Raw genomic sequence first — 27705 nt, forward strand, 5'->3', positions numbered from 1 at the left:
TGTTGCGGGCCCCCTAGGTGAAGGGGGTGTGGGGGGTGCACATTGGGGGTACCTATGGTACCCCCCTGCATTTGTATACAGACATCAGCAGGCACCGCGCGGTGCCTGCCGCTTTCTGCATACAAATGCATTGTATGCATTTTTAACATTGCGGCGGGTGCAGCTTGAAGCTGCACCCGCCGCAATGTTAAAGATATAGGATGTGACCGCCACCCTGGCGGTCACATCCTAATCAGCACAGAGGGAACGCCGCTGCCCATGCGGACGTTCCCTCATACTCTGGGATCGTGGACGGACTCAAGTCCGTCCGCGATCCTAATGACCCCCCATATGCATGGCCAACTGGTCTGAGGTATTGTCGCAAGGACACAAAATAAACCTGCGCAACCAGTCATTCATGTTCGGCCAGGACATTAATCTATGGATATTTCCCAGCCTGAACCTAGTCAGGAGAAATCTATCAAAAATGCAAGTTGCAAATTATAAGCAATGTTTGTTATATACAAGGGAACCCCATACAGTAGAACCTGGGGTAGAATGATCATTTTATAGAACAATGGTTCGGAGTAGGCCTTATGTGGTCCTTAAAGGAAAACAAGGGTATTAGCGAGTATTTAATAAGTCGCTAGGGAGCATTGGTAGTAGGATAAAATTTGAGTTTTTTATTTGTTACTCTTTTCTCATAGCAAGACACAAAATTATATATATATATTTATTTACACTATATTTCAGGTGCTCAAGTGAGTAGTACGGTGCAGGATGTGACATAGGTGATCAAAGTGAACGAACTGTCACACACAACAAGGATAAACACATACAACAATTATATACAATGGTACAAGTGAAATTCCTTGGGTAGGTCGACGGCGTTTCGATCTATATTATTTTAGATCTTCATCAGGACAGTTGAGCCTCCTGAAACTTGCCTGTGGAGAGGGCAAGGATGGTCATTCGCGCAATACAGCTGGGCGGATGTCGCAGCTTTTCATGGAATATAAAATTCGGTTAGATTCCAGGCTTTAACTGGGGATTCAGGTGGTGGCTGTTTGCTTCAATGTGGGGAAATTACTTGAGAGAAAAAATTAGGTTACAACATAATCAATATCACTGCCAAGGCGCATTCGTCGCTATGGTAGGTAAGGTTAATCTGAAAGAAATGACTGTGATTTCAGACAGCGCATTCGTCGCTTTTGTAGAAGGGTCCGCCTGCAATTAGTTTTTGCAGGTCGGTGCAGCAAGCCGGGGGTCCGAGTACCTCTTTCTAGCGCTGTCTGAAATCACAGTAATTTCTTTCAGATTAACCTTACCTACCATAGCGACGAATGCGCCTTGGCAGCGATATTGATTATGTTGTAACCTAATTTTTTCTCTCAAGTAATTTCCCCACATTGAAGCAAACAGCCACCACCTGAATCCCCAGTTAAAGCCTGGAATCTAACCGAATTTTATATTCCATGAAAAGCTGCGACATCCGCCCAGCTGTATTGCGCGAATGACCATCCTTGCCCTCTCCACAGGCAAGTTTCAGGAGGCTCAACTGTCCTGATGAAGATCTAAAATAATATAGATCGAAACGCCGTCGACCTACCCAAGGAATTTCACTTGTACCATTGTATATAATTGTTGTATGTGTTTATCCTTGTTGTGTGTGACAGTTCGTTCACTTTGATCACCTATGTCACGTCCTGCACCGTACTACTCACTTGAGCACCTGAAATATAGCGTAAATAAATATATATATATAATTTTGTGTCTTGCTATGAGAAAAGAGTAACAAATAAAAAACTCAAATTTTATCCTACTACCAATGCTCCCTAGCGACTTATTAAATACTCGCTAATACCCTTGTTTTCCTTTAAGGACCACATAAGGCAAATTATAAGCAAGGCTCCATCCCCAGGGTTGTACATATCAACTGATGCTGCCTCACAGTGACCTTATTTGAGATTTCCCCAGTCATTCTAGCTGATTCCAATTGTTGGAGACAAGCTGTTTTTAGGGTCCATCTGGGAATCAACAACATAGAAATAGGATTTAAAAAATACTCTGGGTGACCTAGATCATTCATAAAATCATGGATACATTTGATCCAGGGTATCCGGAGAGCCCCCTCTAACCTCGGGATATCTTTTAAAATTTCTCTATTTAACTTTGTCTGGTCTTTCCACCAAACTCTATGCCACTACTTGGCTTTACTTTTACTTGATTTGTTATATAGTGTAACCCAGTTCTTCATGACAAATAAATGAGGAGGTGCCCTGGGGTACAGATAAAATGTGCTTTAAAAAGGCATTTTCAACTGTTTGTATGGGAGTAACGTCTGTAAAACCCCACACCCCAGTCCCATATATTGCCATTGTGATACATTTTGCTTTATAAATTTGAAGGAGTTCTGAGGGTGGTTTCCACCCTAGTTTTTTTGCAAATGTTATAGTACATAAAATACAGAGCCCTTGGACTTTTTAAACATATTTTGTTGCAGAGTAAGCATATAGATACAAATAGAAGGTACAAGTCTTCATAGAAATAGTTATTGACAAACATGGGCAGATGGATATCACTTAGTCAGCAAAGTGGAAGGGGAAACGGAACTGTTTACAGCAGCAAAAGATAGTTGACAGTTACATATTTAACAAAGTGCATTTTAGCAGCTACAGGCCTTTTCTCAGCACATCTTTGACTCAGTGCAGAAGGAGTTAACTAAAGCTGATGACTCAAGCAGAATAGAAAAGCAAGCAACAGTGAAGACGGGAGAGTCAAAAGGTTAACAAAATGGATGCCACAACCAAGATGGCTTCAGCTCATGCTAACTGCATTATTTTCAATTTCCACAGACGACCCTTTTAGCATTGGCTGAAGCCCTCTCTATGATTTAGAAGGAGCATGGAAGATATCTTGTACATCTATTCTCAAAAGTTCATTAATTTCCTGGTCTATTGCTAGGCGGGCATTTACATTCTTGACATTTTGTTTAGTCGGTATACATGAGGTACAGGTGGAAATACAAAGGGAACAGAGCATCGGGCCACATTGGATACATAGGCAACAAGTGAAAAGAATCACAAAAAATATACATAGGGCTGATAGTATTTTCCAGACCCATACAGTAAACGTAGTCCATAGCCATCAGTCAAAGTCCATGTTCCTGAATCCTGGTGTATTTCAGTGGCTATTTTGTGCAATTTGGGAATTGCTTCAAAAACTGAAGGGGCGTGGTCAGGGAGGTACACACAGCAGCTGCTCCCAATAATGCGGCATGCTCCACCACGAACGGCCAGGATGATGTCCAGGACCTTCCTATTTTAGAGCGCCACAATTCTCGCAATTTGCAGTTCTGTGATCTTTCCAAGTGCCATGGCTGTCTGATTGGTTACAGCCTCTACAACACGTGTCAAGCGCCTGATCTTCCTGCAGATTAAGGCCGCACCAACAAAGAAGAATGGTCCCAAACTAAAGTCAATGTACTGCTGCAATGCAGTCCAAGTTTAATCCACCTCATCGTGATTTATTGTCCTTTTAAATCGTTTCTTGGAAATGTCATTATACTGTTCATAGTCTTTATGGTAGGATACAGGTGCCAAAAACACAGGTGGTAGTAAAAAGGACACATAACAGCTACCTGACCAATCAGTGGGTAAATGATAATAACCTTTAATTCCACAAATGAAATCGGTTTTGTGTGATGACATAAAACTGCTATTGTTAGTTCCAGTAACATTCAACACCATAGTACAGTCACTTTTCCCCACTGGAATACTGCCAATACAGCTCAAACAAAGGTGTGCTCAAGCTCTAGTTATACCAGGAGGTTCATTAGCCTTGACTGTTCGAGTGTTAGGGAAAACATAGTGTGTGGAGGAATTTCCTCAGCGATACTCATATCACATACAGTTACTTTAACTTGTGGATCTCCTTCCTCATCAGGGTAACAAACTTTATTTACCTGGGCATTCAGTATAACTACATGTCAAGACTCGTTTACCTGAAATCCTGATTCTTTCTGTGGGAAAGTTGAAGACAGCTCTAACCCACCCCTGAATCTCTTGCTCCTCTGTACAGATTGAAAACAGCACAAAGATATCAAGAAATCCAAGGGAAGGGGGAATGGACAAAATAATAAACAGAGAAAACACAACACTGCCTCTCTTCTTGACTTCTTCTTTGAACAGTCAATTGCAGATGTAATGTCTAAACAAATAAAGATATAATCACTTACCACTCTTAATCTATGCCTAGACACAAATATCACACTGAATACACTGTTTTATATTTGTAATACCTCTTTACTCTGAATATTTATCTCTTCAGAGTTGTGGACGCTGTATTTAAGGATTAACTTCTCCCTTAAATGAAATAAAATCTCATTAGTAAACCTGTATGCATTAAACTAGTGAAATACTTCTTTCTTGCTAATATAATTCTGACCATAAGGTGGCACTACTCACTCATTTGTAGTCCACTTAAAGCTTACAAGAATCTCTGCTCGTTATTCATGCAGGTGAATGAATTCTGTATAAAATGGTTAATCAGTGTTTCTGTAATCTTCTTCGATTTTTTTAAACACCAGAATGTCTCTGCACAAAACTCAGTTCTTGCTCTATTTTTTCTCCAATGAGCATATGTCAGAAAAAATGTCTCTCTTTCCTTTAAAGGTCTTTCAAGTGAAGTTTTTCTTTATCCAAGAGTTCGTTTTAAAGAAACGGCAGTCTTTGTTGCTCATAAATAATGTCACTTACTTGAGCGCTGATGCGTGTGCACGCGATACCTGAATAATGATTCTTTCTCTTCTTTCTTGCAGGAGGAACCTAGAAGCCGAAGACGTGATCACTGGTATCACTGGAAGCGTGGGGGAAGACTTGCAGGATGGTCCGGAACACAGGAAGATCGAGGAGGATTGAAGGTGCAGGACGAGACGGAAGAAAACCACAGGAGAGGTGAAGAGGGACGGAGATCAAGGCAGGAACATCAGGTAAGCTGAGATAGAATGAGCACAAGCAAACGGCTTTGCTCAGAAGCGTCTTTATATAGCTGAGGACGGGCGGGGCTTTCACAGGGCTCTCACGCGCTGCACGTTATTACAGAATTCAGTTTGAAATGTGCAGCGCCTATTCCTATGCATATCATGAAAACGTGTAAACCTAATTAGCATAAGAAAAACGGGTAATCACCAAAGAAGCTTCCTAGAATCCATATTTCTGACTAAACATTAATACCACTGAACAAGCTTTGGCTAAACCAAATCATATTACCTTAATGCTTATGGCAATAAGCTCATTAATCAGAAACATGAATCAGACATACTTTTAAATAAACTATCAAGTATTCCTAATATTGTGACTTAGAGCATGCATCCAATTATTACTAATGTTGTGACCATGGACAAGCTTGTTGTTTGGAACAAACCCTAAAAGTTGCCCCCCTCAAAGGACCTCCCACAGGACGTGGCTTTCCAGGGTTTTGTAAATAAAACAGCCTCAGTAAACGTGGAGCATGCACAAAGGAAGCTGGCTCCCAAGAATTTTCAGTGTTATCATAACCATTCCAGGAAACAAAATAGAATAATTTATACCACTAATTCTTTTGGCATCTAATATCTTTTTTACTTCATACTTTAAATGTCCTGCAATGGGAATAGGAGGGGGTGGAGTTTCATCTTGGGTACTTGGATCATAGGGTTTAAGTAAAGATACATGAAACACTGGGTGTACTGGATATTCATCCATTAAATCTAATTTTACAGTGACCGTATTTATTATTGACTGTACGGTAAAAGGTCCTATAAATCTAGGTTGTAATTTTCGAGATCCTTCTATATTTAAATTTTTTGTGGAAAGCCATACTTTGTGTCCAATCTTGTAAATAGGAGCCTCATTTCTGTGTTTGTCAGCTTGTTTTTTCATCTGTTCTTTATAATTGCTTAAATGCTTTTTTGCTTTCTCCTGAATTTTCAATAAATTCGTCAACCTTTCAGACACTTTAGGGAGTAAAGAATCATCTATCATTACTGGTAACGTCCTAGGATGATATCCTTGAATAAAATAAAATGGGGTGCAATTTGTTGCTGAATGTATGGAATTATTATATACAAATTCAGCAAGAGGTAATGCTTCAAGCCATTCACTAGAATACTCTGTCAAAAGACATCTTAGTGTTTGCAACAAGGTTTGGTTCAAACGCTCTGTTTGACCATCCGTTTCGGGATGAAAAGCTGTTGACTAAGCTACTTCTATCTTTAATTTTGTACAAAGTGTTTTCCAAAATTTTGAATTAAACTGACTAACTCTGTCTGACACTATTTTACTTGGTAATCCATGCAACCGTACAACTTCTTTAAGGAAGATATCTGCAAACTCTATTGCTGATGGTAACTTTATCAATGGTACAAAATGTGCCATCTTTGATAAATAATCTACAATCACCAAAACAGTAGTATATTTTTTATTAATTGGCAAGTTTACTATAAAATCTACACTCAAAGTATGCCAAGGAGTTTGTGGAGTGGGCATTGGAACTAAACATCCAGAGGGTGCTTGATGTGAAGATTTCTGACGAGCACATGTAGGACAAGATTTAATATATTGTTTAATGTCAGCAGTCATTGTAGGCCACCAAAAATGTTTCCTAACATTTTCTATAGTTTTTCAGAACCTGGATGTCCTGCCAAAACAGAATTATGATTCCACACAATACTCTGTTTTTGCAACTCAGGAGTAGGTAAATATAAGAGTGTATCATGATACATTAATCCATTCTGCACCTTATTAGACTTATCTTTTAACCACTCTAATGGATTAATTTGAAGATGAGCCTCAAATAAAGTATTCATGAAATCTTTCTTTTGAATTGGTGCTACAATTTTATGAGGATCAATTATAGACTGACCTCTTTTTTCCTGATCTTGATTTAAAGAATATCCATATCTAGATAATACATTGGATTGAATTTGCTGTGTGCCTGGTCTGTATGTTATGACAAAGTCATACGCATTAGATGTGGTGTCAGTGCTTTAACTGAGCTAAAAAATTGTAGATTTTTATGGTCACTAAAAATAGTAACTGGAAACTTTGCTCCCAATAAATGATGACGCCACTCAGTGAATGCCACTTTGTTAGCCAACAATTCTCTTTCCGCCACCGTATAGTTTTGTTCTGCAGGCAACAATTTCTTTGAATAGTATGCTATAGGGTGTAATTGTCCATCCACTGGATCTCGCTGTGACAATACTCCTCCAAAAGCAATCTGTGAAGCGTCTGCTTCCAGATAAAAAGGAAGATCTGGATCAGGATGTTTTAAAATTTGAGCTGAAGTGAATTGTCTCTTCAACTCTTGAAAAGCTTGTGATGCCCGAGCATCCCACAAAAATGTTTGTCCTTTTTGTAATAATTTAGTGATTGGGGCCACTATATCTGCAAAATGTGAGATAAAACGCCTGTAGAAATTAGCAAATCCCCAAAGTTTTTGCACCTCTTTCAAAGATGTTGGCTCTGACCATTCAGTGATAGCACTAACTTTCTTTTTGTCCATTACAATTCCTTGAGGTGTTAAGCAGTAACCTAAAAAGTCAACAGTGGTAGCAATAAAAGTACATTTCTCTAATTTTGCAAATAAATGGTGTTCTCGTAATTTATTTAATACTGCTCTAACATGATGAACATGTTCTTCAGGATTCTTTGAATAAATTAAAATATCATCGATATAAACGATTACACAAACATCTAAATATTCATGCAATACTTCGTTGATAAAAAATTGGAATGCAGCTGGTGCATTACAAAGCCTAAAGGGCATTACAGTATATTCAAAGAGTCCAAATTTTGTTTTAAAAGCTGTCTTCCATTCATCATGTTCCTTTACTCTTACTAAATGACCACGTAAATCTAATTTAGTATAAATTGTTGAATGTCTGAGCTGATCTAATAGCACTGGTATTAAGGGTAATGGATACTTATTTTTAATTGTTGCTTTATTTAATCCTCTATAATCGATACATGCTCTCAGGGACCCATCCTGTTTCGGAATAAAAAAAAGGGGAGAGGATACAGGTGATGAAGAATGTCTAAAAAAACCTGACTGCAACAACTCATCCAAATATTGTCTTAAATAACTGGTTTCTTTTTCAGTTAAAGCATAAACTCTACTACTAGGTAGAGGGGCTCCTGGAATTAAATCAATCCTACAATCAAATGAGCGATGAGGTGGTAAAACACTCGCTTTGACTGGATCAAACACATCTTGAAAATCTGAATATTCTGCAGAAATATTTATATCATTTTGAGTAGAGGCAACAGCGCAATGTAACATGGAAAGGTGATTTTGACGTGCTTCTTTATAGCAAGTGGAACGACAGAATAAAGAATCTAAAGTAACAGTGCGAGCCATCCAATCAATTTTTGGGTTATGATGTACAAGCCATGGTACCCCCAAAATTAAACCAAAGTTAGGGGTATCTATTAAATCAAAAGTAATTTCTTCTGTATGCCCATTTTGACATACCATAATCAAAGGGCTAGTTTTTTTAGTAATCAGGCCTGAAGTTAAATCTGATCCATTTACTGCACAAACAGTTTCTGGATGTGTCTTTTCAATTATAGGTAAATCAAGCTTTTTAGCTAAAGTAATATCTACAAAATTGCCTGTAGCTCCGCAATCTAGAAGTACTGGTAGAGTATATCTCAATTGTGCACTGACAATCAATATTACATGAATTAGGAAATGTTTAGGAATACATGGTACCACATACGATGTAGAGATGGAGGTCTTAGTACACTTTTTCCTCGAACAAGTGACCTCTGCCCTTGTCGAGTTTTTTAGTTTTCCGACTCCGACTCTGCCACAGTTATTAACGATATCTTTTTAGGTCCTTTTGGCTTTACAGGACACTCTCGAGCAAAATGACCAGATTTACCACAGTATAGACATAACCGCAATTGTCTTCACCTTTCTTTTTCCTCTGAAGACAAAGGTCCTCTAAGTGTACCTAGCTGCATGGGCTCTGGTTCAGGAAGCTTATTTTCTGTTTCTCTCTTTTCGTGTTTTTCAAAAAAGGTCTAAAGAAAGGTAATCTAGCTTCAGTTTTACTTCTATTACCTTTCCTTTCTCCGATTCGATGATCCAACTTGACCACCAAATCCACAAACTCTGAGTAATCATCTGGAAGGTCGACAATATGCGCCAAGGCATCCTTTTAATCATCTCGTAAACCTTTATAAAAAAGGGATACTCGTTTCTCCTCAGGCCATTGAGTCTCTGTTAAAAGACGGTTAAATGAGGTAAGATAGGTCAATAAATCTTTTGATCCCTGTTTTAAATTCAATAACTCATTATCACTAGCCTGTGTATATGTATGCTTTGCAAATAATCTAGTCATAGTCCTTTTAAATTGACTCCAATTGTGGAGGATTGGATCATCTCTATCCACATATGGAATAGACCAATTGGCTGCCGTTCCTCCCAAATAAGAAAGGACAAAAGCTACTTTGGTAGCATCAGTGGGAAATTGTTGAGGTCTGCACACAAAATGCAATTGACATTGATTTATAAATACTTGAAATTTACTACTATCTCCATGAAAACGTTCTGGAGCAGCTAAAGGAACCACGTTAGGTACATTTACTGTTACTTCCACTGGAGATGTGGAAGTACTAAAAGTTTTAGACCGTGCACCAGTTTCAGTTGAACTTTTAAACACGGGAGCCACATGTGAACCCGACAAACTATCTCTAGGTTTATATTGTGTTAACTCCTGTTTTAAATTGTGATTTTCTCTTTTTAAACCTTCTAATTCAACTTGCTTTGTTGCAGGAACACTGTGACAGATTCAGTTTGATTTAAATCTTCATTTAAAGCTTGGGCCATTTCTGTGGTATCTATAGTCTCTTGATCCAGGTCTGTATTCATTTTTCCAACAGAAGGAATAAGAGGCTTGTGCTTCTGTCAAGACTCGTTTACCTGAAATCCTGATTCCTTCTGTGGGAAAGTTGAAGACAGTTCTAACCCACCCCTGAATCTCTTGCTCCTCTGTACTGATTGAAAACAGCACAAAAATATCAAGAAATCCAAGGGAAGGGGGAATGGGCAAAATAATAAACAGAGAAAACACAACACTGCCTCTCTTCTTGACTTCTTCTTTGAACAGACAATTGCAGATGTAATGTCTAAACAAATAAAGATATAATCACTTACCACTCTTAATCTATACCTAGACACAAATATCACACTGAATACACTGATTTATATTTGTAATACCTCTCTACTCTGAATATTTATCTCTTCAGAGTTGTGGACGCTGTATTTAAGGATTATCTTCTCCCTTAAATGAAAGAAAATCTCATTAGTAAACCTGTATGCATTAAACTAGTGAAATACTTATTTCTTGCTAATATAATTCTGACCATAAGGTGGCACTACTCACTCATTTGTAGTCCACTTAAAGCTTACAAGAATCTCTGCTCGTTATTCATGCAGGTGAATGAATTCTATGTCAGGACAGGAGGCTCCGATTATGCTTTCTCATTTCTTTAATGAAATGCTCAGCAGCCAATAAAAAACAACCAGAAACTACATTTCCCATGAACACTAGGGAATGACCATAGAGACTATCATATAAAAGGTCATTAGTCCTTCTTCCTCTTTCTTTGCTGCTCCGCAGCCAGTTAAGTCTATTTACCTTACTTCTTATGCTCTTTGCTGAATTGTGCTTTGTTGTACTTTAATTGAGCTTGCCTTGCCTTTCGCTGCTTTGCTTTGCAATAACGCGCGCAGCGTTGGTGTTTGCTTCGAGCACTTCGGCTCCGTTAGTGTTGCTGGCTGTTTTCGCGTCCGTTCTGCGGCGTGTCCCGTGGGAGCGTGTGTTCGCCTCCCTGCGCCTGGCCGCTTGTGCCCGGTTGCCTCTGGTGGAGCGGGAGTAGGGGTTGCCGGCTCGCGACGGGAGCACGAGCGCTCTCGAGCCGGAGTTTGCAGGCGGCGGTGTCGCGCATGCGCACTGCGTTTCTCAGGCTTCGGATTTGTTTTCCTCACGCCGGTTGAGAGAAGGAGGTTCCTTGGAGCACTCACGCCCACAGTCTGCTAAACTTTCGATGCCGGAGCACAGGAAAGTGCTTTGGTTATGATTTATGTGCATAGGCTCTGCCTAGAGTGATTATTTGGTTGGCAGGCTTATCTCCCTCCACGCTTAATTTGTTTATCTATTGAGTTTGATTCAGTCAACCTCTTTTAGCCTGCTTTGGGGTGGTCACTCCCGCTTAATTGTATCTTTGATACTATATATCTGGGCCAGTCATCTTGTGGGCTTTGAATAACTGCACTCCAGTGCCATGGCGGAATATTATGACGCAGATGATGACTGCTTCTATGAGGATGAGGAGAATGATTCCCTTGAGTATAATCTGGTAGAGGAACTGGATAAAGGTGTACAGCTATCGGTCAATAAGGCACTTGTTCGTGCTATCAACCCACTTAAGCGCCACTTGAACCAATATGTGAAACAGCAAGGTTGGTTGCCTGCCTCACAGAAGTCCACCAAGTCGCCCCTTAATCCTCATAAATCTGCCTTCCAGAAGCTGGCAAAGACTTTGGCGACTGAGGCTTCAAAATCTTCTGCGTCACACTTTACGGAAGAGTCAGATAATGCTCACACCTCTTCTGGTCAGGATTCCCCCCCTCCCAAGAAGCGTCTCCGCAAGGAGCATTTTGTTGATGCCCCTGAGCGTCCTCCCCTGCTGAATTTTGAGCTAGCGCACATTGTCCACCCGAACTCGTCTTCATGGTTACCCTCTCCGGCTGTGGCAGCTTATAGTCAAGCGCACATTCGCCAGCCATTTGAGGCGCCAGTTCGGGCCAGGCTCCGTTCGGAGTGCCCGAGACCTGATCTTGCGGATCACCTAGCCGAAACTCCAGAGGTGGATCCGATGATGGTAACCTACCTAAAGAAATATTCGAAGGATCCTAAAAAGGGCCTGGACCGTTCCTGGAGGTCGCGCCAGGATAAGTTGCTGGACATGCTTGGTCCCCTTTCCAAGATTCTTGATCTAGGCTTTCGGGCTAAAGAAGCTTCGGCTCTTGTGGACCCTGATGAACTCATTGAGTGGGCGCAGAGGGCTGTCTGCCAGCTGGGAAATGTTAATTGCGCCGTTTCTGCAGAAAGGCGTAGATCCATCTTGCTCAAGTTAGATCCAAAATTGGCAGAATTGGCAACTTCGGAATCGGGTCCAGAGGCACAGGGCCTATTGTTTGGTCAACCGTTTTTAAAAGAACTTACAAAGTTTGTATCCACCTTTAGTGGAATTGACAAAGCACAGGCGTCCTTGCGCCGTGCCATGCGTCCGGTTTTTGCCAAGGCCGGACGACAACGGGGACACTCGTTCGGCCATGGGTCACAGCAGCAGTCCCAGAGAGGAACCTCACAGCAGCGTGGTGGAGGCTATGACTCTGGATACTCCACTCGAGCAAATTTCTACCCATCCCGCAAAGGAAAGGGACAGTATGGCAAAGGTCGGTCAGGTGGACAGCAAGGCCATTACCAGGATTCCAATCCTGCAGGTGAGCCTGATTCATGCTTGCGATGTGTTGTTGGGGGGCAGAGTGCAATTTTTCCTAAACAATTGGTGTATGATCTGCAACGATGCATGGGTGCTAGAAACCGTTCAGGGTTTCAAAATAGAGTTCTATCACCCTCTGCATCAGACCCATCCTCCCCCTCCTTTGCTTTTTTCCCTTCATGCACAAACTTGTCTTTCAGAGGAAATCGAAGTTCTCCTGCAGAAAGGAGCGATTGTTCCTACCGCCCGTCATCCGAAGGGCTTTGTCAGCTCAGTCTTTCTGGTCGAGAAGAAAGGAGGCGGGTCTCGCCTAGTTCTCAACCTAAAAGACTTTAACGGCGGGGTTGTATACAGACACTTCAAGATGGAGGGCATCCATCTCTTCTCTTTCCAGCGTGGATGTGTTGTGTTGTGGTACTTGATCAGGCGCCAGGACGCCCCTTCGCTGGGGCAGCTGTGCGCTGAATAAAAGTTATTAACATAACATATTAACATAACATCTCTTGCGGGATCTCCTTCGGGAAGGAGACTGGATGGTCCATCTGGATCTGAAGGACGCATACCTATCGATCCCGATCTACAAGCCCCATCGCCGGTTTCTCCAATTTCAGTGGCAGGGGCGTTGGTACGAGTATCAGGCCCTCCCGTTCGGCCTTTCGTCAGCACCATGGTGCTTCACGAAACTACTGAGACCAGTTGTAGAACATCTGCGGTCGCGGGTGGTCAGATTGATCATTTATCTGGACGACATTCTCCTTATGGCAGATTGTCCTCTCAGGCTTCTGCAACATCTGGAGTGGTCCATCGAACTCTTGCAGTCTCTAGGTTTTCTGGTCAACATTCCGAAATCGGTTTTGGTCCCCACTCAATCTATAGATTTTCTGGGTTTTCAGATAGACTCGGTGGCTTGCCAGCTTCTCTTGCCCGGCCAGAAGATGCGTTACATCAAGAGGGAATTGACGTCTGTTATTTCCAGACTGACTGTGTCATTGAGGTCGTTGGCACGTGTAGTAGGTCTGTTGGCGTCTTCCATTCAGGCGATCTTTCCGGGCCCTCTTCATTACAGGGCGATGCAACGTCTGAAAATTCAGCATCTCCGGAAAGGCCTCCGCTATTCGGATCAGATTCCTCTTTCAGAGGAAGTGCGGTGGGAGATGCAGTGGGGGCTGGGCCACATAGAGGCCTGGAACGGTCGAGCCCTGTTCGGTGCGTCACCGCAACTGGTGATCGAATCCGATGCCAGTCAGTGGGGTTGGGGAGCCCATTGCGGGTCTGTCTCGACGGGGGGCCATTGGTCCCAACAGGAGTTGTCTCTCCACATAAATTGTTTGGAACTCCTAGCGGGTTTGTTTGCGATCAAGTGTTTCTCTCCCCTTCAGACGAGTTGTTGCATTCTTCTCCGGATGGACAATGTGTCCGCAGTCCGCTATGTCAACAAGCTGGGCGGGACTCGGTCCAAGGTGTTGGCGGAGATAGCCAAGGATTTTTGGCATTTTTGTCTGCAACGGAAGATCACGGTTATTGCAGAATATCTTCCGGGTCGCAACAATCAAGTTGCGGATTGGCACTCCAGACATCTTCGGGATTTCAGCGACTGGAGGCTTCATCCTCGAGTATTCCGTGCCATTCTTCGGCAGTGGGGCCAGTGTCACTTGGATCTTTTTGCCTCTCGCCTCAACGCGCAACTTCCCCGGTTTTACAGTTGGAGACCGGATCCCTTTGCTCTGGCCACGGATGCTTTTCTTCAATAGTGGCCATCGACTCTCTGCTATGCGTTTCCTCCATTCATGATGCTCCCCTGAGTGCTCGCTTACACCAAGCGGTTTCGAGCGGAGCTGATTCTGATTGCTCCTCTGTGGAGGGCTCAGGCGTGGTTCCCGGTTCTCCTAGAGATGTGTTGCGAACCTCCGCTCCTTCTTCCCCTGAAGTGGAATCTGTTGCTGGATCCTCTCGGAGATCCGCATCCCCTCATTCTGTCCGGCTCTCTCCAGTTGCTGGCATGGCGAATCTCGGGGATCGTTGGACGATTCCGGGCATTTCTAGCGATGCTGCCAAATTCATTAGTGACGCCTGGTCTCCCAATACTCACAAATGATATAACGGGACTTGGAAGCGTTGGTGTGATTGGTGTGTTCAACGGGAAGTTGATCCCGTTTCAGCGGATGTCAGTTTAATCATTAACTTTTTGACATCCCTGGCCACCTCAGGTCTGGCCTATTGGACAGTCAATAGTTTTCGTTCCGCTATTTCAGCTGGTCACATCCAGATTGATGGCAAACCTGCTGGTGAGAACCCCTTCATTTCCAAATTGCTTAAAGGAATTCGTCTTGCGAAACCTCCCACTCCTAAGTATGTCTCTTTATGGGATGTTTTTATTGTTCTGTGGTTTTTGGAGGCTTGGCCTTCTAATCTCTTATTATCTTGTAAGCAGTTGTCTGCGAAATTGACCATGCTATTGTGTCTGGTATCTTGCAGACGCGTTTCAGATATCTGCGCTTTGGATCTTGCGGGCCGCAGTTTCACTCCTGAGGGTGTTACGTTTATTCTCTCTAGAAGGACTAAGTCTAATACTTCTTCCATTACGTATCCCTCTTTTCCTGATCGTCCCAATCTTTGTGTTGTCCAGTGTCTGAAGGATTATGAGGTGAGTACCGCTTCTTTGCGTACAGACATGCAAGGTCAATTGTTGATTGCCTTACAGAAACCATTTCGCCCTGTCACCCCAGCTACTCTGGCTCGCTGGATGCGTTGGCTAATGTCCGAGGCGGGCATGATGTGTCTGTTTTTGGTGCACATTCTGCGAGGGGGGCAATGGCTTCTAAGGCTTTTTCCATGGGTGTCACTCTATTTGATATTATGAAAGCTGCAGATTGGTCTTCAGACTCTGTTTTCAGGACGTTTTATTATAAACCTATAGTTAGTGTTGCTTCTGTTGTGGTGGATCAGCTTTAAAAAAGCATAATCGGAGCCTCCTGTCCTGACATAGAATTCAAAATTTGCAAATATTCGTGACAAGAATTTTCAATTCTATTAAGGACTAGGAGGCGAGGATTATCCCACCCTTTTATGATTCATTTGCATTGTTATGTACTGTACACTGCTTACCTACTGATGCAGGTCTATTTATCCTTGTTCTTTCCCCCCCCCTGGATTGCTTTGACTTTCTTCCATTATTTGGATGTTACAGCTATGTATCTTTTTCAGGTTCAGACCCGAAATGATGTTGACCATCTTCTTCAGGAGTTTCCTGCGTCTCCTTGTTCACGGACCCAGTGTTCTTTGGTCCTCTGCTTCAAGATCCTTTGGATTTCTGCAGCGTGTTTGGAACTGTTTCTGTTGATTTACTTGGGATTGTTTTTTTATCTGGAACTGTTTCCACAAAGAAAGAGGACGAAGGACTAATGTTTGGACCTTTTATATGATAGTCTCTATGGTCATTCCCTAGTGTTCATGGGAAATGTAGTTTTTGGTTGTTTTTTATTGGCTGCTGAGCATTTCATTAAAGAAATGAGAAAGCATAATCCTCGGCTCCTAGTCCTTAATAGAATTGAAAATTCTTGTCACAAATGTTTGCAAATTTTGAATTCTGTATAAAATGGTTAATCAGTGTTTCTGTAATCTTCTTCGATTTTTTTAAACACCAGAATGTCTCTGCACAAAACTCAGTTCTTGCTCTATTTTTTCTCCAATGAGCATATGTCAGAAAAAATGTCTCTCTCTCCTTTAAAGGTCTTTCAAGTGAAGTTTTTCTTTATCCAAGAGTTCGTTTTAAAGAAACGGCAGACTTTATTGCTCATAAATAATGTCACTTTCTTGAGCGCTGATGCGTGTGCACATGATACCTGAATAATGATTCTTTCTCTTCTTTCTTGCAGGAGGAACCTAGAAGCCGAAGACGTGATCACTGGTATCACCGGAAGCGTGGGGGAAGACTTGCAGGATGGTCCGGAACACAGGAAGATCAAGGAGGATTGAAGGTGCAGGACGAGACGGAAGAAAACCACAGGAGAGATGAAGAGGGACGGAGATCAAGGCAGGAACATCAGGTAAGCTGAGATAGAACAAGCACAAGCAAACGGCTTTGCTCAGAAGCGTCTTTATATAGCTGAGGACGGGCGGGGCTTTCACAGGGCTCTCACGCGCTGCACGTTATTACAGAATTCAGTTTGAAACGTGCAGCGCCTATTCCTATGCATATCATGAAAACGTGTAAACCTAATTAGCATAAGAAAAACGTGTAATCACCAAAGAAGCTTCCTAGAATCCATATTTCTGACTAAACATTAATACCACTGAACAAGCTTTGGCTAAACCAAATCATATTACCTTAATGCTTATGGCAATGAGCTCATTAATCAGAAACATGAATCAGACATACTTTTAAATAAACTATCAAGTATTCCTAATATTGTGACTTAGAGCATGCATCCAATTATTACTAATGTTGTGACCATGGACAAGCTTGTTGTTTGGAACAAACCCTAACACTACATCAAATTTAGTAATGTTAGCAACATGAGTAACCCATAGCAGCACAAACCAGCCCCTACAACAACCATTGTGTGAAAACAGCAGTGGAATAAAAGGTGTTCCTCCCTTTTTCTGATGAGCTGGCATCATTCCACACACCCAACAGTTGATGACATTTGTGGTGTTATGGGTGTGACGTAACATTTGAATGAAAGTGCTGTTGAGCTAGGACATTCTGTGCTTCTGCTCATGATAAGGGAGAGTAAAGTAGGAATGTTCGATGGGGACAGGAGTAGTGGCAGTCAGTAGGTTTCGAGCAGGAGCTACTTCCTCTACAACCCATGTTATTGTAGTAATGATTCAAAAACAAAAAAACACACACTGGAGGTCTATAACTGGGCCTAACGTGCTCCAGACGTCAAAACACACTGCTGACCAAGTCAGTGGGCGTTGCTAAGGCTGTAAACCATTTAGCTTGCTCTTAAAGTGCCAACCTGAGCAACCAGTGTATTGGGATTCACTTCAAATATAGAATAGACCCATACAGAGAAAGACTGGATGTCCATCAACGTCAGATGTAGATGTAGATGTCAGAATGGGAATGGTGTGTCCCATGATCATTGAGACTAATCCATAACCTATGCTTATCTGGGTCACATCTCCAAATGTAGTGAAGACCATGCGAACATTGTCCGTGATGGAGCCAGGTGCAGTGCAGAAAAATAAGAAGGCGTAGTGGGATTAAAAAAGGATAGAAGATCAATACAAAACTTTAATATAACTTGATCACTCCCTTACTAAAAACAGGAACAGTGCAAAGATGAAGTCTAACCATATAACTGCATGTATTCGGCCAACATGTTTCAGCCTCAAGGGAACCAAATCCCGCGGCTTTCTTCAGGGCCACAGTCCTTAACTTTTGTTAAGGACTGTGGCTGTTTTTAGTAAGGGAGTGATCAAGTTATATTTAAGTTTTGTATTGATCTACTATCCTTTTTTAATTCCTATTTGGATGACCAAATGAGAATACATGATTTACATCTGACGTTGATGGACATCCAGTCTTTCTCTGTATGGGTCTATTCTATATTTGAAGTGAATCCCAATACACGGGTTGCTCAGGTTGGCACTTTAAGAGCAAGCTATATGGTTTACAGCCTTAGCAACGCCCACTGACTTGGTCAGCAGTGTGTTTTGACGTCTGGAGCACGTTAGGCCCAGTTATAGACCCCCAGTGTGTGTTTTTTTGTTTTTGAATTGTTTGAGTGGGGGACTTCACCCTGGGCAGGCCTTTAAATATTTTCCCTCCGACCCTTCTTCTCCGGATTGTTTAGTATTGTAGTAATGATGACAACAATCAAAGTGAGTCCAATAATGAACATACTCTTGCGATCACAAATTATCGCAGCAGTTTGTTTCTTTTCTTTAGGCATGTTTATCTTGTGGTTGAACAACAAAACAGATAGTGCCCGAGGGTCATGGGCAGACGTTAGTTTCTTCACTGAGGTTTAGACGAGTAGTCAATAAAAGGTTACCCCCTCTTGTAACTCAGGCTTTCACTACCCAGGACAGTGGTTCAAACAGTCTTTTTCAGCAACAAAGTGTCTTTCTTCCTGGGTCGTAGCTGATATTGATATATACCAGGGATCGTGTGGTCCTGGAAGACTTCCTCAGGTCCTTCAGGTGACGTGGCTTGTCCTTTCTCTGTGACAAGGATATTGCAGTGAACTGCCAACACAGCTGGGCTCACTAGGTCCACGCAACACTTTCCGACAGTGTGTTGCGTGGACCCAGTACTTCTGATTGGTCACTCAAACTGCAGTCCTAGTAGTCAAGAGCACTTGTTCAGGTCCGCACCATCTCGGTGCTAGGGAGCTGGCTCTCTGAAAGGATTTTACTACTACGAAATCTTAAGGGTGCAAGGACTGGCCCTCACCTTGCGACCTGTCTGGAAGAGTCTCCTGAACCTGTTGATAAATAGAAGATAAACTGTCAGTCAACTAAGACAAATAGTTGTTCATCAATACATAGGGTACATCATGTATAGGGCGTGGCTTAGGAATCCCCCAAATATTCATTGGCCTTCCAAAAACTACCTCCTATGGTATGAGGCCAGATCGTGTATGTGGTATTGATGTAATAGATAATAAGGCTAAGGGCAGTGCGTCAGGCCATTTCAAAGCTGTGGAAGCTTGTATTTTGGCCAATTTCAATTTTAAGGTAGAGTTGTAGCGTTCTACTAGCCATGCTGATTGTGGGTAAAAACCAGCATGGAACTTCTGCTTGGTTCCCAATACTTTCATGAGGTACTCAACTACTTGCCCAATTAAATGGGTCCGTTGTCACTCCACAAATCTTGACAAATTCCAAATCTGGGGGAAAAATCCTTTTGGAGCGCCTTCGCTGTAGTAAGATTTGTATTATCTTTTGTAGTGTATGCCGTCACCCATTTACTAAAGGCGCAAACCACTACTAGGACATACTTCAGATTGTTACAGCGCTCAAGTTGATAATCCATTCGCAAGGCCTAAAAAAGTGCAGTTGGTATTGAAAACCCTCCTGTTGGTGTTTGTGTTCCCTTTCCAGGCTTATACTAGGGGCAGATCAGGCAAGACTGGAATATCTTTTTAGCTGTGCCGGCAATATCTGGATGATCCCAAGCTTGCATGAGTTGCTTTGCCATTGAGGATGCTCCAAAATGTGCCGGCCGATGTGCCATCTGAATCATCGGATGTAAATAGGCTATGGGTAACTTTCATTTTCTCATTTCTTTATTCCTCCAACAGCCCTCTTCATCTAATGATCCCTTCTTACACCATTGGTCTAATTCATCAACAGAAGCAGATTGTTGCATGTCCAGTACCTCTTGCCTGGCATCATGCCAGCGTTCAGTGACTTAACTACATACATGGGTGTGGTACTGCGATGCATTGCAGTTTCACGAGCTGAGTAATCTGCAAAGGCTTTGCCTGCTCCTATTTTATCAGTCACTTTCTTGTGTGTGCTACACTTAACAATTGCCACTTTCTTAGGATATGTCTAGGCAGTAAGGAGATTATGTGCTAATTCTCAATGCACTATCTGTGTCCCATGTGAAGTAAGAAAGCCTCTTTCTTTCCAGAGTTGCCCAAAATCATGAGCCACTCTGAAAGCGTATTGGCTATCAGTATAGATGTTAACAAGCAAATCTGTACTAAGCTTACATGCTCTTGTCAATGCTATCAACTCAGCTGCTTGAGCTGACTTCTGCGGAATGCGAGCTGTCTCAACCACTGTCTGAAGTGTTGTAATTGCATAAGCAGCAGACGTAGTGCCACCGGGCAACTTCAGGCAGGACCCATCAACCCACAGTTCCCCATCAACACTAGAAAGAGGTGTATCTTGTGGGTCAACACGACCCTTTGTTTGTTCTTCAGTAAGGGATATACAGTCATGTAACTCTTGTGACTGAGACTGAGTAGCTGGAAATGGTATTAATGTAGCAGGATTCAGAGTCAAACTTCTTTTCAGTATGTATGAGGAGCCAAAAGTGTCTATTCATAGCCTGTCAAATGGGCACCAGTCAAATGTTGTGTTTTCATTTGATTTAACAAAGGATCAACTGAATGGGGTAACGCAAGCAATCTATGTGACAAGACTATTCCCTCACTCTGACGTGTGGACACAGCCGTAGCTTCCACTGCTCGAAAACACCCAGGCAACGCACGGGCGACAGGATCAAGAACAGTCGAGAAATATGCACAAAGACGTTGGTTATCACCGTCTGTTAAAACCGAGAGAGCGCAACCGTTCCTCTCGTGTACATAGAGTGTGAAGGCCTTAGTGTAGTCTGGAGTTCCTAATACTGCTGCAGAACAAAGAGCATGATGTAACTGTTGAAAAGCATGCTGGCATTCAGTAGTCCATGGGAGAGGCATCGGAGTGTCTTTAGTCAAAAGGGCCAACACGGGTTTAATAATGTGTAAAAAGCTAGTGATCCACTTCCTACAGAAAGAAGTAAGGCCAATCAGTGCATGAACATCCTTCTGAGTACAGTGCAGAGGCATGTCCAACATAGTTTGAATGTGATCTGGTGTGAGTGCATGTCCCTCCTTAGACAGTAGGTGACCTAAATAGGTAACCTGCTGTCTACAATATTGCAATTTCTTCAGAGAGACTTTGTGATGATGAGAGGCAAGAAATGATAGCAATAACAGTGTTCCTTCTTCACACTGTTCAGGGGTATCAGCAGCCAACAAGATGCGACATATTGAATAAGAGCCACCCCTTTCAGCACAGTGAAAGAATGAAGCTGCCATTTCAATGCCTGGCTCTAGATGCTAGGACTCTCTGTATACCCTTGTGGAGCTCTACAGAACTTGAATGGTTGATTATTCAAAGTGAAGCTGAACAAATAACCACTATTAGGATGAATAGGTATTGAAAATAATGCATTCTTCAAATCAATTACACCAAATGTAGTGGCAGTAGGAGGAACCATAGTAAGAAGTGTTGTGATATCAGAGACTACCGGGTATTGGGGCACTATGATTTTGTTAACCTCTCACAAATTAATAATGAATCTTTAAATTTTTGTGTCAGTGTCTTTTTTCAAAATAGGAAGAATAGGACTATTACAGGTATTATAAGGACTTCTTTCACAACCCCCACTCTGATCAAATCCTGAACAATGTGTATTAACGCTTCATTGCCTTCCCGAGATATTTTATATTGGGGCAGTCGAGGCAATGAAGCACCTTTCTTCACTTGAATATGTGCTGTGGAATAACCATTTGTCCCACATCGGTATCTGATGTAGCCCACCAAGTACTAGGTAACACATCAACATCTGAGAAAAGATCTCTCAGTCATTAGATAGTTATGTTTTAAAATAACACGCACACACTCTGGGAAACAACGTATTGTAGCACGGAAATGTTTATGCATATCTATACTCACAATGCTATACGGCGTGTTAGGGGAAAGCAGAAATGGACATGCTGCAGTGAATTTATCAAGATTAAATACAATTGGCTGTGACAGTGGGCGTATTGTAGGTGTCCCATCGAATCCTATCGATGTTATCATTGTGCCAGACAGGGGAGCCCTAGGAACCAATTGTTTATATAGAGCACTTCAAGTAGCTCCTGCATCAACCAGAAACCGATCAGTAGAACCCAATACATTTGCATTAACTTAGGTACCCTTCTGATCTGCTGGGACCTCATCCGGTTCCTTACCCCATCATTGGCATTCCTATGCATAATCAGAATCCTTAAGACCATCAGCCAAATAATCAGACATTTGATATTGGTTTCGTTTATCAAAGGTATTAGAGGAATTTGGGTTGTGTTCAACTGCCTCAAATCTGGCACGATTATCCATGCCTCCCCTACTTCCTGAGTTCGATGGGTGGCCTCTCATACTTCCTCCACCCTGCTGATAATGATGACCTCGAAAAAAGGGGAACTCAAAACGCCAATGTCCAATCTCCTTACAATAGGCACACTGATCAGAAGACAAAGTTGCTCAAGGGAAAGGGGGTACACCAGGGTGATACATTGCACATCCACCTCGTCCACCACCTCTAAATGGTAGACCATAGACTTGAGCCAACATAACTTTCGTCTTTAAATCCTTAACCTTCTTATACTCATTTTCTCATTTCTTTATTCCTCCAACAGCCCTCTTCATCTAATGATCCCTTCTTACACCATTGGTCTAATTCATCAACAGAAGCAGATTGTTGCATGTCCAGTACCTCTTGCCTGGCATCATGCCAGCGTTCAGTGACTTAACTACATACATGGGTGTGGTACTGCGATGCATTGCAGTTTCACGAGCTGAGTAATCTGCAAAGGCTTTGCCTGCTCCTATTTTATCAGTCACTTTCTTGTGTGTGCTACACTTAACAATTGCCACTTTCTTAGGATATGTCTAGGCAGTAAGGAGATTATGTGCTAATTCTCAATGCACTATCTGTGTCCCATGTGAAGTAAGAAAGCCTCTTTCTTTCCAGAGTTGCCCAAAATCATGAGCCACTCTGAAAGCGTATTGGCTATCAGTATAGATGTTAACAAGCAAATCTGTACTAAGCTTACATGCTCTTGTCAATGCTATCAACTCAGCTGCTTGAGCTGACTTCTGCGGAATGCGAGCTGTCTCAACCACTGCCTGAAGTGTTGTAATTGCATAAGCAGCAGACGTAGTGCCACCGGGCAACTTCAGGCAGGACCCATCAACCCACAGTTCCCCGTCAACACTAGAAAGAGGTGTATCTTGTGGGTCAACACGACCCTTTGTTTGTTCTTCAGTAAGGGATATACAGTCATGTAACTCTTGTGACTGAGACTGAGTAGCTGGAAATGTATTAATGTAGCAGGATTCAGAGTTAAACTTCTTTTCAGTATGTATGAGGAGCCAAAAGTGTCTATTCATAGCCTGTCAAATGGGCACCAGTCAAATGTCGTGTTTTCATTTGATTTAACAATGGATCAACTGAATGGGGTAACGCAAGCAATCTATGTGACAAGACTATTCCCTCACTCTGACGTGTGGACACAGCCGTCGCTTCCACTGCTCGAAAACACCCAGGCAACGCACGGGCGACAGGATCAAGAACAGTCGAGAAATATGCACAAGGACGTTGGTTATCACCGTCTGTTAAAACCGAGAGAGCGCAACCGTTCCTCTCGTGTACATAGAGTGTGAAGGCCTTAGTGTAGTCTGGAGTTCCTAATACTGCTGCAGAACAAAGAGCATGATGTAACTGTTGAAAAGCATGCTGGCATTCAGTAGTCCATGGGAGAGGCATTGGAGTGTCTTTAGTCAAAAGGGCCAACACGGGTTTAATAATGTGTAAAAAGCTAGTGATCCACTTCCTACAGAAAGAAGTAAGGCCAATCAGTGCATGAACATCCTTCTGAGTACAGTGCAGAGGCATGTCCAACATAGTTTGAATGTGATCTGGTGTGAGTGCATGTCCCTCCTTAGACAGTAGGTGACCTAAATAGGTAACCTGCTGTCTACAATATTGCAATTTCTTCAGAGAGACTTTGTGATGATGAGAGGCAAGAAATGATAGCAATAACAGTGTTCCTTCTTCACACTGTTCAGGGGTATCAGCAGCCAACAAGATGCGACATATTGAATAAGAGCCACCCCTTTCAGCACAGTGAAAGAATGAAGCTGCCATTTCAATGCCTGGCTCTAGATGCTAGGACTCTCTGTATACCCTTGTGGAGCTCTACAGAACTTGAATGGTTGATTATTCAAAGTGAAGCTGAACAAATAACCACTATTAGGATGAAAAGGTATTGAAAATAATGCATTCTTCAAATCAATTACACTAAATGTAGTGGCAGTAGGAGGAACCATAGTAAGAAGTGTTGTGATATCAGAGACTACCGGGTATTGGGGCACTATGATTTTGTTAACCTCTCACAAATTAATAATGAATCTTTAAATTTTTGTGTCAGTGTCTTTTTTCAAAATAGGAAGAATAGGACTATTACAGGTATTATAAGGACTTCTTTCACAACCCCCACTCTGATCAAATCCTGAACAATGTGTATTAACGCTTCATTGCCTTCCCGAGATATTTTATATTGGGGCAGTCGAGGCAATGAAGCACCTTTCTTCACTTGAATATGTGCTGTGGAATAACCATTTGTCCCACATCGGTATCTGATGTAGCCCACCAAGTACTAGGTAACAAATCAACATCTGAGAAAAGATCTCTCAGTCATTAGATAGTTATGTTTTAAAATAACACGCACACACTCTGGGAAACAACGTATTGTAGCACGGAAATGTTTATGCATATCTATACCCACAATGCTATACGGCGTGTTAGGGGAAAGCAGAAATGGACATGCTGCAGTGAATTTATCAAGACTAAATGCAATTGGCTGTGACAGTGGGCGTATTGTAGGTGTCCCATCGAATCCTATCGATGTTATCATTGTGCCAGACAGGGGAGCCCTAGGAACCAATTGTTTATATAGAGCACTTCAAGTAGCTCCTGCGTCAACCAGAAACCGATCAGTAGAACCCAATACATTTGCATTAACATAGGTACCCTTCTGATCTGCTGGGACCTCGTCCGGTTCCTTACCCCATCATTGGCATTTCTATGCATAATCAGAATCCTTAAGACCATCAGCCAAATAATCAGACATTTGATATTGGTTTCGTTTATCAAAGGTATTAGAGGAATTTGGGTTGTGTTCAACTGCCTCAAATCTGGCACGATTATCCATGCCGCCCCTACTTCCTGAGTTCGATGGGTGGCCTCTCATACTTCCTCCACCCTGCTGATAATGATGACCTCGAAAAAAGGGGAACTCAAAACGCCAATGTCCAATCTCCTTACAATAGGCACACTGATCAGAAGACAAAGTTGCTCAAGGGAAAGGGGGTACACCAGGGTGATACATTGCACGTCCACCTCGTCCACCACCTCTAAATGGTAGACCATAGACTTGAGCCAACATTACTTTCGTCTTTAAATCCTTAACCTTCTTATACTCCTTGCCTTTTGCTTTCAATTCCTGACGCTCATAATACTGAGCCATAGTCAAAAGGGAGACTGGGTAAGACCTAGTCCATGAAATCTCGCTCGCCTTTAGGTGACTAGCTATTTCTGGCAACATGTTAACAACAAATTTGTCGATGAACAGATGCTTACACGGGTCATTTGTTAACGACTGCCCACTAAAGTCATGGAATGTCTATTCAAATCGTTTAAAGAAATCAGAAACTGACTCATCCATTTTCTACTTACAAGGTGCTAACGTAGTCCAATCTATTTTCTTAGAGAGTATAAGAGTTTTTAACTTAGTCACAATAGCTTTGGGAAGATCTAATATCACCTGTTGCGGTTTCTGCGCCGCCTCTCTAGCAGCATTTATTTCCTCTAAATGCACCCAAATATCACCATAAGCTGCATAATCGTCTACTTCCGAATTGTTCTCCACATATCAGGGGACAAAAAAAGTCCAAAAAACATGTCAATATCAGGCAAAGTCATAGTGCAGGAGCTAATAGCTCCTTCCACTTCTTCATAAAAAGCAGCCAGATTTTTCGGCGGATCAGGCAAAGCAGCCTTAAGAGCCATAACATCTGCTGTACTCCAAGGGGTATAGACCCAATTATAAATAAAATATCCCTCTGCATCATCTGAAGTTTTATCCTCATTTGTTCCGGCACCCTTCGGAGGAACATACAAAGGTGTAGCTTCGCGCATCGGCTTCATAGTTACTACAATATCACTAGTGTCGATATCTGTCCATGCAGCTCCTTCTTGTCGTGCCGGGGACTGAACTGTTTGTTCAGTTGTAGCTTTGCTAGCTACATTTTTCTCTTCTCACAGATGGAACATGTCAGTTCCCAATTTAACCACTGACCTAATTAGATTGGGCACCTGTGAAAGAAGAAAGGTGCCATCACTTAATTGTTTATAATCAGAATTTATATCAGAGGGATCTAGATCAGAATTTATTCTAAAACTGAGTATTGCTTCCCAAGTAAACGTCTCCACAAAATATAACTGCTCTAAATCTTTCCACTGCTGAACAATTGCTACGAGTTCTGGAGTAGAGGCATTCCCTAGAGATGCTTTATGAGCAGCGGATCTATGACTAGCCTTGCATTCAGTAGTCAAAGTGCAGCGAGTCAGCCGCCCATATTGCTTAGCTGTATCTTTCTCATCTGAAGAAAAATGTTCTTCTTCAGAAAGATCATCCTCAGGGGCAGAGGGAAACTTATACGGGCGGAGGTCGATCTAACAAAATAGAATCATCCTGAGGTCTGTTAAGTATGGAATATATGGGGTGCCTAATAGTGGACTGGCTAGTTTCCTCTAAACAATGCTCCCTATCTTCTTTTTCCTTTATTTCTGTCATCTCCTTATTTTTCAATTCCAACACTTTTTGATATATCGTTTTTCGCTGTTCTTTTTCTGCTATAGCTTTTTCTTTCCTCTCTCTCTCATGCAATTCTTTTTCCCACATTCGTACACAATCAAACATATCTTGTCAACTCTTTTTCTTAAATAAACACTGCTCTACATAGTAAATCTTTTTTAAATCAAATGATCTATTCACTGGCCATCGTAGTTCAGGATCCTTTTTTGTATATTTGTTCCGGAGTTTACTATACAATATGGAAGAAATACCGTATTTAATGTACATATACCTATTAGGTGACCACTCTAGGGGAGCCAGCTGACTTCTTTCTAAATCCATTTTGGTACCACCAAGACAGCAACACAACCAACAGAGTCGGCTGGGAACAGGCATGCTACCAAGTTTTTGTAAAATATTACATGTCAAAAGACTATCAAAGTAGCGAAAAATCTCCACTCTACCTGCCTTTATCTTTTGCAAAGGATAAATTAAACAAACAAAAACAGAATCTTGGCCAAGCAAACAAGAGTGCCGCACCAGTGACCTTACCAAACAAAAGTCTCCAACCTCCAACTCCCGATCTCTTGGTCGACCTAATGGTCACTGCAAATACGTTTGCCAAAGAAAACCTCATTCGGGAATGGCCACCACCTGGAGGGTCAGATCAAGAAAACCGAAAAAGTCACTTCGGTCTGCAAAGACAAGGGTCTCCTCAGTAATATTCTATTCTTCCGTCAAGAACACTCTTTCGGGCGGAAGCGTCTCCCATGAGTCCCACGTGTCAGGCGCCAACTGTGCAAATGTGCCTTTTA

The 27705-nt window shown here is 42.1% G+C and overlaps 1 protein-coding gene across 1 annotated transcript in view; it reads left to right on the forward strand.

Moving 5' to 3' along the window:
* Positions 1-27705, forward strand: part of LOC147669879 (uncharacterized) — a 609201-nt gene that overhangs the window by 269621 nt on the left and 311875 nt on the right. Inside the window, exons 3-4 of the mRNA XM_086948178.1 lie at positions 4799-4969; positions 16412-16582. Coding sequence (XP_086804304.1) covers positions 4799-4969; positions 16412-16582 — 342 coding nt within the window. The remainder of the gene's footprint in view (positions 1-4798; positions 4970-16411; positions 16583-27705) is intronic.

This window comes from Lissotriton vulgaris, unplaced genomic scaffold, assembly GCF_964263255.1.
Source record: "Lissotriton vulgaris unplaced genomic scaffold, aLisVul1.2 SCAFFOLD_800, whole genome shotgun sequence".
In the NCBI taxonomy this organism is placed as follows: Eukaryota; Metazoa; Chordata; class Amphibia; order Caudata; family Salamandridae; genus Lissotriton; species Lissotriton vulgaris.